Here is a 14,847-nt window from a genome sequence, read left to right as displayed (position 1 = left end):
TCATTTGCAATTTTGCACCATAAAAGGCTTTGCACTGTGCTAAAAAGATTTTTAAAACATAATTGTGACATTTGACATGTCATCCGTCACATTTGGTCTAAAGTAAAGTAATTAGTATTAAATAAAATGAATAAACTTTAATTGAAGGAAAAAAGTTCTATTGATGTGAAATAAATCTTGAGAATAAATCAATAAAAAATCAAATAGGATGAGAGAGGAGACTAATCAGAGAAAGTTCCCAAACTCAGAATAACTTTCAAGGATTTTTGTCACTTCAAAATTAATTCTGATCATTAATGTGCCAAATTCAGTCTTTCCTATGAATATACTTAAAATAAAATAAAGAATATTCATGTATGAAAGAAGCATTATCAAACTTCAGAACACATATTTTAAATCATTGTACAACATTTAGTAAAATAAATAAAAATAAATGCTACCATAATAACGGAAATATGAATATAAATCTTAGTCACACTAAAGTAGATTCATTGCACAAGTACTGTAAGCTAACATCATTCAGCCTATTTATACGGCAAGGAGCTGCATATCTATTTACAGTTACTCTAATCCTGCAAAAAGCTGTTACAATTTCTAACAGTCTAACACAAACAGATGTTTGCTGTATTTATATTACCATTTACATTGGCTTTTAAAATTGAATAGCTAGCACTCATGTCTGTCAGGCTAGACACCCTGGTGATCCACATTGTAAAGAAGTTGGGAAAAGAATTGGGACATATAATGAAGATAATACACCGGAATAAAGACTACTGCAACAATATTTAGAAAAAAATGTTGATGTTCTGGATACAGTCTAGTGAGTCAATATTCCATTACCACGTGCTTTGTTTCCATGTATTTATATGGACTAACAAGTGTTTTGACATGTACAGAAGAAGAACAAGAGTCTATTGTACTATGTTTTGTGCTTTTTCAAAATTCATATATTCTCACTCAATGGCGTATTAAATAGAAATAGTGAACAAACAACTATACAACATTAATTGCTCTGCAAAAGTTAGGACCTTCCAAAACTGTTTTTCACAGTACCACCAAATTAATGGAGTTGCAATTAGATCATATTAGTACTATATGCAGTGTGAATGACCCCTTAAAGTGCATCTCTTGATAGTGCAACAGTGAAGACCCTTTCACACATGTCTTGGGCGTACTCGATCTGATGTGGTGCTACCCATGAAAGGTGGTACAGGACGCATTGATGGTGACTCTCCACCTGCAAAATCAGAAAACAAAAGAAAGACAAGAAAACAAAATAAGCAATAATTTAACAGAGTATACTTGTAGGTAGTTTCACAGTAGCATCACTGAGAAGTTGAATGTGATAGAAGTAATGAAAAATAGAGGAAGAAAAGCTCTGAAACCCCATGGACGAAAATGACAAACATTGATAGATTACAATGAACACAACGAATATCACAAGACAGTCGTAAAGTCACACACAGATGTACAAACTAGAATGATATATATCACAGGATGATTTATGTAAAGAAAGAAGAGTATATATGAAATGTTAATAAAATAAGAACAAAAATAACAGCAAGATACAACAGAAAGATACAGAAACAGTACTCACTCCAAACACATAGAACAACAATATAAATCATGAAGAAGAAAAAATAATTAAAAAAAAAAAAAAAAAAAAAAAAACAAAGAACAGAAAAAAAAGAATATATTTTTAGTACATTTAAGGACTTACAACAGAAACAGATTTAAACCAAATCATCCCGTCATCTTAAAATCAGAATAGATTTCAATTTTAGACATCAAATGAAATTTGTTATCACTGACAAATCTAATTCTGAATGTAACACATATGAAAGAAACAGAAAGGTTGTTAGTAAGATTGTATTTTGTAATCTTTGTTCTACATACAGTAAGTGTTATGAAATGCACTTGGCATGCAAACAGATCATCACTGATCAGTGGATCAGATGGCTGGATCTTTTCCAATGGATAATCAAATTGGAATTGAAACTACAACATTTCTTTCAGTTTGCATCCCCTAAAAGTTAAATGTGAATATTGCATCATCAATATGCAAATAAGTTAAATAACAAAAAGGCAAATTGGTTGCTGAGAGGCAGGAATTTTTTATTATAGTTGGATTTTAATATGGCTCATAAGACTGCAAATTTGGAGGAAGGGGAGGGTTGGAGATTGAGAGTGAGAGAGAGAGAGAGAGAGAGAAAGAGAGAGAGAGAGAGAGAGAGAGAGAGGGAGGAAGAGAGAGATAGAGATAGAGAGACACCTATAGACAGAAGATACAGAGAAAGAAAGAAGATATGAAGAATTAAGAAAATGAAATAAAACAAACTTTAACTATGCAAAAAACACTCAATGAAACAAGATGATAAATAATTACAAAAAGGAAAAATTGCAAATACAAGTACACAGAAACACACACACACACACACAAACAAAACATACAGGGAAAGTGAGAGAGAGAGAGAGAGAGAGAGAGAGAGAGAGAGAGAGAGAGAGGTGGTTCAGCTTGCATTAGGGTGTAATGTAAATGCTTAAATAAAATATTACGATTAAAATTTGTCTATAAAAAAAAAGAAAATGAAGGAAACAATAAGAGGCTTAATATTCAATAAAATAACTTTTGATAATGAATAAAAGAAAAGAAAATAAAATAAATAAAAATTGTTCATGCTTTGTACATGTGTTGACTATGAGGTGTTTTACTTGTTAAAGAGTTAGGATTGAAGATTGTGGTCCAGCTCTGTGTTTGCGTCCTTTAAGATACAAGACAAATCTAGATGGTTAGTACGCAAGTAGGTTACAGCAAACCGGAGCAAACATGTTCAGTGAAACTCGTCTATAAAGACCACCCAAGGGAGACAAGAAAAGTGGTCTTTATAGGCAGGTGGTCTTTATGTACAGGTGCCTATAGTACATGTTTCAATGAGAAACCATTTTCAAGGGAAACAAAAAAAATGTGGTCTTTGTAGACAGGTGGTCACTAAAGCAGGTTTAACTGTACATTGTAAAGTAATTTTATCTCAATGTGGAGATATTACACTGTGTTGTATGCACACATTTCAGAAATTTTATACATTAAAACACAAGACTGAACAAGGAACTTTACTCTATATAATGCATTCCCATTCCATGTGCAACGGAACATTGGATGTTCCTTTCACTTTCATGTATGCATATCATTGGTTACAAGCAAAAAGGTCATTAATTCTTGCTAAATTACATTCCCATCAAAAGTTAGATACAGAGTGAATACTGTTTGTATAAAGATGAACAATTGAAAACATTTACAACCTAACTCACATCCTACATGCTAGTTAGTTGAGAAGAATGTTATAATAGATGTTAAAACATTTATATAATTCAATTTTTTTCTCAAAAAGACTGATGCCACATCTTACCTCGGGCATTGGATGGTTCAGATAATCGTCTCTTGTCCGATGCTTGATTACTGAAATTAGAAGAACAAAACAACATTACTGATGGTTGCATTAAATACATAATGGAGGTGCATTTTATAACAAAAATAATAATGATCAAAATCTTGCTAATAAATGAGCATTTTGATTCATACATTTAAGAAAGTGAGCTCAGAGTTAGGTACTGTGTGTTCGGTTCAAGGTTGAACTCCAGAACTTGTCTAGAATAGGGTATTGACCATAGAGCGATTGTCGCCTGAGATGTGTCGATGACCGAGGACTCGGCTCAAGAAGAGACAAGTATGCTGGAATCCAAATGTCTACAACAACGAAAGGAGACTGAGACAGAAGAAAAAATAGAGATTAACTAATGAGATGTGACAGGCTATTTCTAGAGCAAAGGGATGAGGGCTAATCCTCTGATGGTCTGGTTTCAATGGAAAATAGGAAGAGATGGGTTTAAGCCAACCTCTTTTGGAGTAAACTGACAGTTTATCAGCCACCTGAACAAAACCAAATGTTAGGATCAAATTACCTGACATCAACTTTTCACATGAAAACATGGGAGAGAAAGAGTATCAAATGTCATCAAGTCGGTGTAAATTACATACATATGACGATGTTATCTTGGTGTGATATTATCAATTCTTCTATTTGTAGTTTATATCAAAAGTGAGAGTGGATTAAGGAAGACCCTACTGACCAAGACAAGTGTCTAGTCAGGATGAAAGGTGTAATCATAGGTATGAGAATAGTTTGAGCTTCTTCAGCTCTTGAGACAGGTATAACTGTAGGCTTGGAGATTTTACGTGTATGCTTGGCTTTACAACTGCAGAAAGATGTGCTCGGAGGCATGACGTAAGTGAAAGCTTCATGCATTAGCTGTACCAAGTTTGATATCAAAGAGAGCATAACTTCCCTTCAAACTCTTTGAATACCTTAGAATATTTAATCGTAAAAATATGACTTTACATCTCTCTCTAGAGTTATCAACTTCAATAATCAGTTCATGGCCAAATACCACTGTTTCTCATTTGAAATCACTTGTATTTTGGTTGATAAGTTCAAACCAACCCATAATTCTAAGTGACAGTGAAACCTGTTGCTTATAAAGTAAAATAAACAAAAGATGACAATATGAGATCACTTGGCCCTAACACAAATGAATTCAAGAGAACATCTTGATATAATTTGTCAGTAATCAAAGACAAAAAGCAGATTGTCTTTTTACTATGATAAAAACAATCATTATAATTGATAATCAAAAGTGAGCCCAAGAATGACTGCATAGACAAACACACACACGCACATGAAGTAAAAAAAGACCGAAACTATGTTAATGCGAATGAGTTTCAATTAGGGAAGAAGGAAGGGGGCGTGCGGTAACATCTTAAGATGTGTTATGATAAGACAATAAATAGGGCATCTTTGTGAAACTAGTGAATCTATAACAGATGTATGATGGGTAGAATAACTGAGTCAGATTTAACACTCAGTACTCAGTTCCTTGCCCTAAAGCTCTTCGATTGTAGCTTAGTTAAAGGGCAATCTAAACTTGGTAGCACGCATCACAGACACAGGTATAAAATACATGTATATCGCAAAAAAAGAAAGGCCTGCAGATGCAAATTTCAAATCAGTAAAATGGTTATGATTATTTGAGTGTTGCATCTTTTCGAAATTTCTTCATGAGCTTTAAAACTAATTAAAATAATTCATGTTTTCCTTTATATATGGAGAAAACGTTCTGTCTGCAGGACACAAAAATGATGTTCATGATAGACATCGTATTCTAAAGTTATAGCCCTTATGCACAGATCGAAAAGGAGTAAAATGGGTTATTGCATATACCAACAAACATAATGAAAGCCATTCCTAATATTTCATGACCATCGTAGCTTTGCTATCCCTTAATTGTCATTCAGGTCTCTTTCCAATTTTTGGCAAACTCTTTTAAGTTCCTTTGTCTTGCTTATTACTCTATGTGGGAGGATCACCCTGAGGGGATGAGATGAAACGCATGAAGAGGACACACATGGGAGGAAGATAATGTGAGAGAGATTAAGACCATTATGATGGGGACAAAAGTAAAGCGGAAAACAGAGCTGAGGTACAACTGACAGAAGCACAGAAAATGGGAGGGAATAACGAGAGCATTTTAAAGTAAATTTGATTAAAAGCCATTCCTAGTTTCCAAAATAATTCATGAGGAAAGTTAAAATTGCCTATATATAGAGAATTCCCCAGGTGAAATTAGGTGAAATACATAGACACACTGTATTATGTTGCTCCATGAGGAAAGCCTTAGGCAAGTTTGTTATCTCTACACATGCAGCCCAAGCAATACACCTCACATTTACATACATTTGTCATGTCCTGTTTAGGTTTAGAATGAATTACACCTAAGCTGAACTTTTCATAATTAGTCAATCAATAGAGTCCTAGATTGGAAGATCTAGGTTAGATAACAAGGACGAGGTAAGAACCGATTCTATAGATTGGTAAATCCAGCGCTCATTTCCTCCTCTCACTAATCTGATCCTCTCATCCTCCCTCTCATCCTCCCTCTCATCCTCCCTCTCATCCTCCCTCTCATCCTCCCTCTCATCCTCCCTCTCATCCTCCCTCTCATCCTCCCTCTCATCCTCCCTCTCATCCTCCCTCTCATACTCCCTCTCATCCTCCCTCTCATCCTCCCTCTCATCCTCCCTCTCATCCTCCCTCTCATACTCCCTCTTATCCTCCCTCTCATCCTCCCTCTCATCCTCCCTCTCATCCTCCCTCTCATCCTTATACAAGTCAAGACATATGGGTCAAGATTACATCATCAATTCTTTCTTTTGATTTGTTTCTTGGCCCTAATTTCTCGCTATCGCCAATATGCCCGGATGTAGCCTCTTGGATGTATTTTCAAGCCACTTCCGGGACTTACATACTCCTGGGGGGTGTTTCACAAAGATCTTAAGTAGAACTTAACACTAAGTTGGACTTAAAAATTATGGACAGCCATTGGAGCCTTAAAGTGAAATATATTCAAAAGCAGAAATTCAGGCATTTTTGACTTTTTATAAATTCCACATCCAGAATATTAAATCTCCTTGATGATAGAAAATATGAATGATTTGAATCAACATTTTATGCCTTTCAAAATAACTTTTACAAAATATTTTCAAAGATGTTAACGGCTTTCCATATTCTTTAAGTCCAACTTAAGATCTTTGTGAAACACCCCCCAGGTGTGCGGCGGTGCACGGGTACACAACATATGATGTTACGCACGTATGTTTCCGAAAGCTATTTCTAGGTCCTAGAGTAAAACTTACAGAAGTTCTACACATCATTCAATATCTTCACTACATGCTTTGAATCAAACTTCTGAGTCTGTGCCTGAACACCCATCCCCCTTCTTAGCTCTAGCTTCATAAGAAAGTTTGATGCTGTCGTCATGGTGATGACAGGCAGAGTCCAGACTGCAAGTCTAATCCTTTCATCCTGTCCCAGCCAATCGGTCAAACGCTTGATGACATACGTTAGATTAACACAAAGATTCACTACTTCCTAGGGTACCATGTGTAACAAGCAATGTTTAATATCTTTGAACTTGAGGAGAGAGGCTGCAAGTAACAAACATTTGTAATAATCTTGAGTTCTTGACAGTATCTCAAAATCAATGATACAACCCATTTGATAAAAACCAAGGAATATCTTGATCTTGGTTTACTGTCTGTGAGATATTAATCATTCATATGAAGAGTGTATATGTTCAAATTTGATTTTAAAAATGTTCTAAATCATTCTTACTCACATAGAATTCAGTGAGTGAATTCTATGCATAAATCTTTAGACTGACAACCTTTGATAGTACAGTGATAGTATGACGTAAGAGGAAGGATTAATTGAGTCTGTGAGTAGTGAGGCACATGGATGTTTTCTCTCAGTACACATGGATCATGCTGAGTCATATACTGTGACATCCCTCTCCATTCTGTGACATACATGTAATTAGACCTTGAGTTAGCATGCAATTAGCAAACATTTAAGCTGTATCGAATGCAATGTTATTATATATCCCCTAGTAGTTACTTTAATACAATCAACTAGAATTTTGCAAATAGCAATGATGTCAACTGAATGACTTCTTTTTAAAATAACCGTCCAAATCTTGATCAGTATAAAATATAAGTGCTTACAAAATCTATATAATCTCATAAAGTGACGCTCAAATGTCTCCAATAATTAACTAGGTCTAGTGTATACATGGACTCAATCCATATTGATAAATTCTATTTCAGATTGAGCAATATAAGATGTAGAAGTTGCAATAGAGATGTCATTAACAATGATTATTAACATGGTGAATGAATAAACAGAAAGAAATCAATATAATATTAGACCCACCTGAAGCTTGTCTCGCGATGTTTGTGAGGGTGGGGCGGTGTCCTGTAGGGGGGTGGGGTAGCCATACCACGATGGTTAACTTGAGGGGTGCTGCTCGCCCATGGGTATTCATCATATCCTCTGTAAAACAACAACAAGGTAAAAGTGGTATTGACAACATTAAGAGACAAATAATTATTTGATTTTACTCATCAATGAATTGAGGTAAATGACAATTAAAAGGTCACTACTTGTACATCATACTTGGAAAATACACATGTAGGGAATATTACCTGATTGCCAGGACTATCTTGTGTGTAATAGCTCTAATTGTGAAAGTAAAATTCTTGTGATTAGCTTCATGTTCCATCAGTTAGGAACTCAGCACACAAGTAGCTTACATAATTAGTACTTTAAGTGATAATTGAATCAGTCACAAACTGGTGCTTTACATTAAAGTGTAAGAAGTATCTGAATGAGGAAAAAATGTAGATGTTCCTTAATGAAAAGACACTTGAAAATTCATGAAAAATGGAACTATATCTACACATCACCTGTATTCATTTGAATGTGATATCATGTCCTTAATGAATGAAGACACCTTGTAATAATCAAGGATACATCTCATCTGGTTCATGCCAAAGGAAGTAATTTATAAGGACACATTACATCATTCCAGATTCATTCCTAGCTACGACCCTAGTTAAGGGGCAGTGTAGAGTGGACAGATGGCTAGAGCTGCAGTGGTCATCCATCAACAACTATTTTTCTGTCAAATTAACCCAATAATTTGGCATAGAGTGTGAAGCAATGATGACATCCTGTCTGGGTCATTCTGACTTCATGGACAAGACCATGATGACAAAAGAAAAGCTTACGAGAAAGAAATATGAAGTGAACTCTTAGAAGAGGACAATTAGTATGTTAGATAGTGAACGCAAGGAGACAGTGGCATAAGATATTTTCACAGCTGAGGGATAAGAGCCATGTGGATTATGGTGGGATTTTACAAAGTAAGTTCATTTCAATATCAGGCATGCACTTGGAACTTGAGCATGAACAGTTGGTTTATGTTCATCAACATTTCCGATCTTGTAAAACTTTTTGAACTATTTGAGGCTAAGTCATCTTGACAGAAATAGACTAGGCACAATTAATACACAGCATTTGTATTGTTGATATATTATAATGATGTAATCATTAGTGTGTGTGTGCGTGTGTGTGGTATACATGCATGGTCATGTACAGAGGTATGAGATTGAATTAAATTCAGAATGTAACTTGCAACGAGTTGACATTATATATTCAAAAAGATGTCTTTTGGAAAAATAATTTAGCTATGCTTACTGTAAGATATTAAACCTGCATAAATCATACTCAAAAGACAAAGACAAAGTAAATGAAGGTATTTTTTTGTGGACAGGTTTTTCACTTTGTTGTTGACCTTTAAAGATTACTTAAAATATCACAATGTCAGGTGGGAGGAGGGGACTAGAGGGGTGGGGTGCCTATCAGGATATTGTTGGTAAAATTGCGCTGCCATCAGGAAAAATGAAAAAAGGAGGAAGGAAAAAAATGAGAGGGAAAGAAAAAGAGAAAAAAAAAGGAAAGGAAAAGAAAGAAAAGAAAGGAAAAGGGCTTGTTGGGTGGACTCATCTCGTCGAGGGGAGCAAGAAACATACGCAAAGCTACGTTGCTGTGTCAGGTTGAGCTCGATCCTCGTGTACTATATCAATGCAGAAGTTTTAACTCAGTGAGATGTACAATGTCAGTAGGCCAGTGAATTACCTTTTCCTCAAACTGTGACTTTTTATCCGCTGTGATGACTTTCGAGAGTCTACAACTCAGCAACCAGCAATCATTAAAAATCATTGTCATTGACAACCTTACTATAATATCAGCAAAAGAAAAAAGGGGTTCAAAAATCGCTCCATCAAGCTTCAAACCCGGGTTATTTGTGTACGAACGCAGCGCTCTTTCCAATCATGCCACACCGAGTAGTTGCACTCTGGGGATGCAAATTTTTTTATAGCTATGATGCTGACTAGTCTTGACAAAATAAAACGTGTATTCATGAGGTCAAGGAAAATGACCATGTGCCCATGCACAGGTATAGATAGTTAGTTTAGTCCCCGGCCCACAGGATTATAGGGTTTAATTTGTAGACATTGGCACATTGGCATTAATGTATTTGTCGGTAATTGGTGGCTAGTTTTGTAGGTAATCGATGGGCCTCTACACCCCCCCCCCCCCAATGAAAAAGGTCTAGCGACGCCCCTGGGTGTGAAGCCAAGTTAACATGGTATAAACAAGTTTGACAGGAACATTAACACCTGTATGCTTATCAACAAAGAACACAAACTGTGTTAATTAATTTTCTTTTAATCATTCAATTATTCTGAAAGTTGTATGCCAAGGTCTAATTCTGAAGGATTCAGCTTTGCCAAGTTGAAATTGGTTAAATTCTGTCAAAATTGAGGGAACTTGTGAGTTTGAAAGGGAGAATGAGAGAGAAAAAGAGAATGCAAGAGAATTGTGCGATGCAAGAGATATAGGAGAACAAAGAAAATATTGAAGTAATGAGAAAGAGATGGTAGAAAAAAATGTAAGAATGAGAGGATGTGTGATAGGTAAGTAAAGCAAGTGAAGGGAGAGAACAAGAAACTCTTCTGACAAAGTCTTTAGAAGGACTGATGTGGTAGGTGCAAGGCAATCTTGAGGCATCTCTTGCAGCTCTGTGGCAACAATTATGTGTTTAATATTAAAAGTAATAACAGAAGCAATTATATAGCCTCATTTCCACTAGATACAAAGGGCTCTAGCTGCCATGAATGTCTGTTTTAAAATAAGAGTAGCAATCCTTACAGCTAGGCCTCGTAATTAGGAAAGTGTGACCGGAGCAGGTGACTCTTCATAAACATTTATACACAACACGGCTGATGGGGACATGGGGACATAGGGACATTTCAGAAACACTCATTACACTGGATTGATATGGTGGCATGTTCCCAATCAAACAGAGTGAGTCATTAGATTACGCAGAATTAAGTGAAGGAAACGTCCAAAGACAGAAAAAGATGGTCCAGCTGACCAGATGTGTTTATAAGGAATGTTTCTGAACACTCATCATTAATTGAAAGAAGATGAAATTCATACTTTGACAAATCATCTGCTTTGATGTCCTTTAATCGATTCATTATCATGAAACGGTAATTTGTTGTTTGGATATAAATAGTCACGGAATAAACAATTTGCTCTACAAGGTTGAGAGGATACATACACTTGTTTCGACATTTAATGAGGAGAAGAGTGAGAAGACAAAAGAAAAACGAAGAGATAGGGGAAGGGGTCAATTCCTCATTACCATCATTGATAAATACATGTTTGAACATAAAAATTAGTCTCCTGAAGTTATGTGGAAAAGGTAATATCAGATTTGCTCACTGATCTACACTAATGAGCCTCCAGCACCATTCAATACATTTTATATATGGACTAATGTTATATTTTTGTTTTTGGTGATACAGGACTGATCCCTAAAAGTAAAACTATAAATAAATGAATGATAATGGAAAGAGTGCAGAGAGGGAAAGAGTGCAGAGAGGGAAAGAGTGCAGAGAGAGAAAATGTGAAAGATAAGGAGAAGATTAAAATACAAGAAAAAGGATAAGAGAGAATGAGATTATGAAAGGAGTCATCAAAGAACAAACAGAGAAAGAGACAGAGAATAATAAAAAGATGAGAGTAAGAGAGAGATAGAGAGGGGGATGGAGGGTGTGAGAGGGGGAGGGAGGGAGTGAGAGAGGGAGAGAGAGAGAGAGAGAGAGAGAGAGAGAGAGAGAGAGAGAAAGGGAGAGAATACGAAGAGTTTTACATGATCTGAAATAACTTCTAACATGAAAGTCAGGCTGATTAATCCATTGCATCTGTTACCTTTTTAATATAAACATATGAACAAAAATCCTTACACAGAAATGCTCTACTAAAACCATCCTTGCTATAGCTGTTAAAAAAATCATTTCATAGGCCAGACAAATCCCTTTGCTTCAAATAAAGTTAGGAATCTTATTCATTTTTTTTTAATACTATGAATACCAAACCAGCTGATATACTTCACATTACATCACATAAGGAAGCTACCCTGGCCTATATCTGTCATCCTATCTTCTCCTTCCAAGATTCTTCAAATCCTAGCTAAAATTATACTTTTACCTTTTCTCCTATGATTCAAATCTAATCCTTAGGGGCTAGGCAAATAGATAAACTAGATTGTGATGAGTAAACTGTTCTTAATGGCAATATACTGCAACTGAAATTAGCTTGTGTAAAAACTAATCTGTGTTGTTCTGATATTATAACTGATTCATATGGTGAATGGCTCTGAAGAATGGTAAGTGAATTTGTTTTTATTTTTACAGTTAAAATGAGTGAGTAGATAAAGTCAGTACAGCTTACAAGCAACACAGTGTTTGATATGACCTTAGGTTTTAGTTATTCGCTTGATGATTCTATTTCATTTAAGGAGAAATTAATCATTAGTACCAAAAGAGAAGTGAATTCTGAAATGTTGACATGTATCAAATTAATACTGAGAATGCCTTTACAATCACTTTTACTACCACTGCTCACATAAATGCTACCGGTATCTATGAATCCATTGCCTACAGAAACCAGGTGGTCCCTGTATCAAGCCTATGAGAATAAGAGAACACAGTAGTTAACAGGCAAAATATGATAGACTCTGCTTCCGACTATTTCATTCATTTGCTCTATTATCCTTCATTTAAATTACAAACAGAGGTACTTTTTCTATCACTTTTAACAGGTACATGTAGAACCCCTCCCCTTCAGTAGTACATCCCACCCTCACACGCCCATTTTACAACCTGCTCTATACACATACAGGAAGTCACCACACGGGCTGGATCTCTTTTCAAACTTTCATGGTTACCCCTAAATCAATCCCCATTCGGTTTATCTCTAATTCATTTTCAAGGCTTTCATCCTTTCCTGCCTACCGTGATGTTAATCCTTTCATCGCTGAGTGATATCATATTCTGTCTGTATCAAATATTGAAATATGTGGCTTGGGATCCAATGGCTTAAATGCAAACCTCATTGCAATAATTTACAATGTATACGTGATTATTTTAACAGAGAGATATATACATGTCCTTATAAGCATTTGTTGGTCAAGCTATGTGATGTGTTCCTATATCATTGAGCGAGATATTTAGATTTCAATATCTGGAAAAAATTATTGTTCTGTCAACAGATATCATATTACTTTATTCAACACATGAGCTGTGACACCAGATAAAATGATTCCTTCAATGTACTTTTTCGGACAGATAGTTAATATACAATTCATTGAGGCATAACTTATGTCTTAATAGGACTGGAATCAAATAGCTTAGGTTTAAATTTGTTATCTCTTGGTTCTTTTCTTTGATCTGTAGACATGTGATGATGGATGACAGAAGCTAAGGAAACATCTGAAAAAGCATCAAGCACGGGCAACCAAGTCTCCATGGAAACAAACGTCTTCCAGGAAATCAGCCGACATTACAAATGGTAACACAGAGGAGTTTGTGTAGAACTGTTGGTACATCAACCACTTGAAGTGATAGCAGTGATGTGGTGGATATGACGTTGTACTAACTTCGCTGTGATCTTAGGTCTTCTTTGGATGTCCCATTGAGCTGATTGCTGCTTATAAACCAATGTCTGGTTGAGCGATAGACAGAACTTTGTCTAACTTTTGCATTATCTAAATCTGTGTTGCTATCAACAGGGCGATAATGCAATATCAGTGATTTCTCAGAGTATTTTGGTCATTTAATTGACATGGGAAGAGGAGTGAACTTCATGTAAATTGCAATATCAAACGACTCTTAGCTAATCCACTTCCATTTACAATTCAGTTGATAAATCTCGAGTGTATATATCAAATGACTTTTCTAGACTGTGAAAGGATAAACAGACTTGCCTATTTTGTGATTTCTCCTCAGACACATTTTAAAAGTTTGTGATTTTGTTCAATGTTTAAAAAAAACCTTCAATATATTTGAATAACTACTTGAATCATTTGAGCGATATGCACAAAATAGAGAGATATTTGGGATATCTCTGATAAATCTGAGAGTATGAATACACACACATCGAAACTATTGGCTTTCATAGGTATAACTGGTGAAATATATGACGCATGGTAGGGTTACCATGAAGTGAACAAAGACCTGTATGTAAATCTCCTTTGGATCAAAAGCAGATGAAGAAGATCAGAATCATGGCAAACTAGCTTGGTTCTCACTATCCAAGGGTAAAAAGAGTTGTTATTTGAAAGCGTTCTAAATATTAGGGCTTTCCTCAGGTCAAGATCATTACTAGATAATCAAGGATACATACCTCTGTGTATATTATGGGCAAATGTTTAATTTATTCATACTTAATACATACAAGTAGGTTCAATTAAGTTCTGTTCTTAAAAAACACTGACAAACCAACTAAAAACTTGCAATGTCACTGAATAATTACATAGTACAGTAGGGCCTACTCTTAGACTGAATGCACACAGTACCATAAAGCTAGAGCAATATGGTTTGTTTGTAATATAATAATTGCCCACTTCTGAAGGACCAGAAATTAAAAGATACAAATTCTGTAGAGCTTCTTCTCGATGACTAAGAACTTCATAATTTCTTTGATAGAAAATAGAGAAAAAAGATAAATTGAAGGTTTTGCAGAAGGATCTGAAATAAATAACTAATTTTAGCAGATATCATATCATGTATTACAGATTTAAGATGTCTCAGATTGCTGTGTTCTACTGATCAAATAGGAAAAAGAGTTTTGAGCAGGATTTACGCTGGAGAGACAGACGATCATGAGATACAGATGAAGGACTGTCTGAGGATTGCAAGGTTCATTGATCTACAACAGAGTGGAATCAGTCAACGAAGTGTGAAGGAAAAGTTACCACAGGAGGAAAAATATCTTTAATTGGCGTGAATTTGAGAGCATTTTTATCAGACACTGCAGAGAT

General features: G+C 35.4%; 1 protein-coding gene across 2 annotated transcripts in view; it reads right to left on the bottom strand.

The window, feature by feature from the left end:
- Nucleotides 1-798: 798 nt before the first annotated feature.
- LOC590251 (epsilon-sarcoglycan) overlaps nucleotides 799-14,847 on the bottom strand; it is a 79,069-nt gene continuing 65,020 nt past the window's right edge. The window contains exons 10-13 of one of the 2 annotated variants that reach the window (XM_030976588.1): nucleotides 7,824-7,943; nucleotides 3,408-3,457; nucleotides 2,713-2,762; nucleotides 1,152-1,237 (exon numbers count right to left, since the gene is read on the bottom strand). In XM_030976588.1, coding sequence (XP_030832448.1) covers nucleotides 2,716-2,762; nucleotides 3,408-3,457; nucleotides 7,824-7,943 — 217 coding nt within the window. In that variant the 3' untranslated portion in view covers nucleotides 1,152-1,237; nucleotides 2,713-2,715. Of the gene's footprint in view, nucleotides 1,238-2,712; nucleotides 2,763-3,407; nucleotides 3,458-7,823; nucleotides 7,944-14,847 lie in introns of both variants that reach the window. The other variant, XM_030976581.1, reaches the window with a different exon arrangement.

The sequence above is a fragment of the Strongylocentrotus purpuratus genome, unplaced genomic scaffold (genome assembly GCF_000002235.5).
Source record: "Strongylocentrotus purpuratus isolate Spur 01 unplaced genomic scaffold, Spur_5.0 spur5_contig_870, whole genome shotgun sequence".
NCBI lineage: Eukaryota > Metazoa > Echinodermata > Echinoidea > Camarodonta > Strongylocentrotidae > Strongylocentrotus > Strongylocentrotus purpuratus.
The sequence above is the reverse complement of the archived record's forward strand: the minus strand, read 5'-3'. Positions and strand labels throughout refer to the sequence as shown.